Source organism: Primulina huaijiensis, chromosome 2 (genome assembly GCF_012295235.1).
Source record: "Primulina huaijiensis isolate GDHJ02 chromosome 2, ASM1229523v2, whole genome shotgun sequence".
NCBI lineage: Eukaryota > Viridiplantae > Streptophyta > Magnoliopsida > Lamiales > Gesneriaceae > Primulina > Primulina huaijiensis.
In genome coordinates this window covers 29,659,584-29,663,000 of record NC_133307.1, presented here as the reverse complement: position 1 = coordinate 29,663,000, position 3,417 = coordinate 29,659,584, and the positions used below count along the sequence as shown (strand labels likewise).

General features: G+C 30.5%; 1 protein-coding gene across 1 annotated transcript; it reads right to left on the bottom strand.

Moving 5' to 3' along the window:
• Window positions 1–991: 991 nt before the first annotated feature.
• LOC140958295 (protein ELF4-LIKE 3-like) lies at window positions 992–1,342 on the bottom strand. Its single transcript, XM_073415691.1, has one exon. The coding sequence runs from the start codon at window positions 1,340–1,342 to the stop codon at window positions 992–994; it is 351 nt and encodes a 116-aa protein (XP_073271792.1).
• Between the last annotated feature and the right edge of the window lie 2,075 nt (window positions 1,343–3,417).

Here is a 3,417-nt window from a genome sequence, read left to right as displayed (position 1 = left end):
ATAAAAACCACAAACAAATAAAAAAAAGACCTCTGATATTGAAAATGAGAAAAGTAAAGAAAGAAGCATCTAACGAATGTTAAAACCATATATAACGAAACAAGTTCAAAAATAACATTTGGTTATTTTCTAAAATATTCTTTTATTTAAATTACAACATTGATGTAAATGTAACATACACTGGTCTCGTTTTCTTTTTTTTTTTTTAAAAAAAATACATCATTTATTGCAAATATTAGACAAATAAATATGTCGGATGCGACATAAAAATTATCATATAAATTTGATTGAAGACATAGTATTACTGAGGCCCATTATTGCAAAGAAATATTTGTCATTTAGGACTGATTCCTATGCTTGTTTTCTTGATTTTGTAATTAAAATATATATTTTTTCCTGTATGAGTGGATGGTCATTGGATAGGAACAATAAAGATAAAATAGTCAAAAGACCATCATTATCTTCTTATCTCAGATTCTGTTCTTGTGGTGCTTTGTGAGTGGGAACTAAAAGCGCCTTTCACCCTTTTCTCTTAGAGCATATTTCCAAATAGTTTGTACCAATGGGGGCTTGGTCTATCATCATCGGATTAGATATTTATATGATTATTTGAATTTAAAATAAAAACATGAAAGATTTATTGAATAATTTTATGAATATCTTGAATTAAATTATAGCTTTTAAAAGTGCTTTTACTAATTAAAAAAAAAAAAAAAAGAAAGAAGAAGAAGCAATTTTAACGTGTGGATAAATTAAATGTCGAAAATTGTTTTTGTTTTTATTTTTAAATAAAATAAAAAGTAAAAGCAGGCCAACAAAAACACTCCGTTGAATTAGCAAAAATCATATTTTGCGCTGCAAATTACACAAACTGAAGATTTTTGATAACATCTCTGAGACATTTATCATTGCATTATATTGTCTCTAGCATGACGAAGAATCAGGAGACCACCTTTTTCTGCTCATTCCTTATTGTTCTTGTTGCAATATACTAACTGGGCATATGCCTTTTATGACCAGTTTTCCCATCTGACTTCAAGCCGCCGCCACCACTTGATTCTCCTTCAGATGAATTATCCAAGGATTTGGTAATAGAACTTGAAAGATCAGCATATAGATCAACAACCCTTCGGATATTATTGTTGAGCTCTCGAATCAAACCTGCATTTCTGCTTAAGTTGTCCGGAATCTTGGACTCGTGATTCTGATTAATCTCATTGATCAGTAGCCTGTTCTGATCCAATATATTCTGAACTTGAACAAAACTCTTCTGAAAAGTTTGCGAGATTTTACCATCAAATTGAGTGCCATTTACAAGATGCGGAAATGTATCTCCCTCCATTCTTGTCAAGATTCAACCTTGAACAAACAAGAGATGAAATGAATCAGGCTAAGGAACATAACAAGAAATGAGCCAATTTGACATTTCCATTATGTATTTCGATTTTCAAAAATGCCAATCATCTATATACAGAAACTCCAGTCTCTAACCGTCCTTTGGTTTATACCTAACTTACACAAAATAGCAACACGAAACCAAAAAAAAAAGATCAGCGAAATAACTGGACTAATTCGACATAAAAAATCTCCGGAAAGACGCAATTTTCATGGACTTCTTTAAACAAAACAACAACATGCTTTCTATCATTGTACAAATTCAAATTTCAACACGATATATACTAATAATTAAAAAAGAGAGTATTATTAATGTTACTACCATAGAAATTATTGTCACTGTTATTCATGGGCTCAATAATTATTATCATATAATAATATGAGGCATGATGAGATGTGAAAAGCAGATCCCCATTTCCATAAAAGGCAAACTTTTTAAACTGTACTCATAAAATCCCACCTAAGTTTCAGCTCAGAATTTCAAAACAAGAATCTGCATACCCAAAAGAAACCAGTCATTGATGAAGTGCATAAATCATGACAGCTCTCAAAAGGGTATCATTTCAGGAAATTAAAAGCTTCTTAACCACTAATCAACATTAATCTCATCTCATTCATTGAAAAATAAAACATCATTCAAGAACATTAACTACCAAATATATTTAGAACAGCAATTCTTGAAACACTCGATGCAGTGGTTTCTGAAAAAGAAGAAGATTCTAGAGGTGTAGAAATAAATGGGATTTCGTTAATAAAATAAATGGGATTTAAATTAAAATTCTGAAAAGGCCAAAAAAAGGGGTGGAAACGATTATTCAAATGCTGGAATCGTACACCTCAAAGATTGCAGGTGCAGAGTGGAATATATTGGAATTCCTAAACAAGAAACAAAAAAGAACAGAAGTGCTCGTGACCCATTATGAATCGAAACCAGGAACCCATAAAAAATCTCAAATTACGAACAATTAATAAAGAGAAATTTTTAATCAACACCCGGTCATGTAAAATCCTGTAGCTCTTTTTTCACAGACCCGCACAACCACAAACTGAAGTTCAAAGGATTCATGGATGGAACTGATGAAGATTCAAGAAACCCAAAAACCATGGAAGCTGAAAACACCGATTTTTTCAGGAAAAAAAACAGCAGAATTTGCTCGCCCAAAAAAACCCAGGAAAACATTAACAAAAAAACTCCTCAAAACTAACCTCAAAGAGACTAAATGTGTATTTTAGTGTATATACAGACTCCATCATTGCTTGGTCGGCGTACCTTGTAGAAGTGGGAGCATTATAATGGCGGAGATGAAAAGAAGACAGATTGACAGAGGCGGAAACGGAATGATGCTCGACTGAATCGAATCTCGCATGAAGAGGAGAAGAAAAAGAGAGAGTGACAGGGGGAGAGAGAATACGTAGATTTGACAATCACCAATATTAAATTGTAACCAATGATTCTTTTTCAATCATTACATTTTCTGAGAGATATCATATGGTAGTTATTAATGTTAAAAGTATATATTCCTAAAAGAAGTATAATATATAATATAATATATAAAATTTTTTAATATCATATGAACTCGCAAAATAATATAATACATTTTAGTGCACATATTAGACTAACTTCTGTATTAATGTAATAATATATAAATTATATTAATCAAATAAATCATATTTGACAATATTATGTGACAAACTCGTATGCAAAAATATTAGTAAAAAATGTTGAATACCATTGGTTTAAATATATATCCAATTGGTAATTTAGATCTAAAAAAATAAAAATAAAAAATTAGAACTTCATTTCTATAACACAATCTAGGGGGAAACGGGTTTGTCCATGCTATTCCAAAAACAGAAATCCACACTTTTGAATTCCGTGACTTGTATGATGGGTTTCGTTACTATAAAATTGAATTTTGATTGATGATTTTCAAATCATGTATTTTTGCAGTTTTAGATAAGCAAAATCGTAAACTTAAAATTCATCATTTTGCATATTTGTATATTGTTTCATGTTAATTA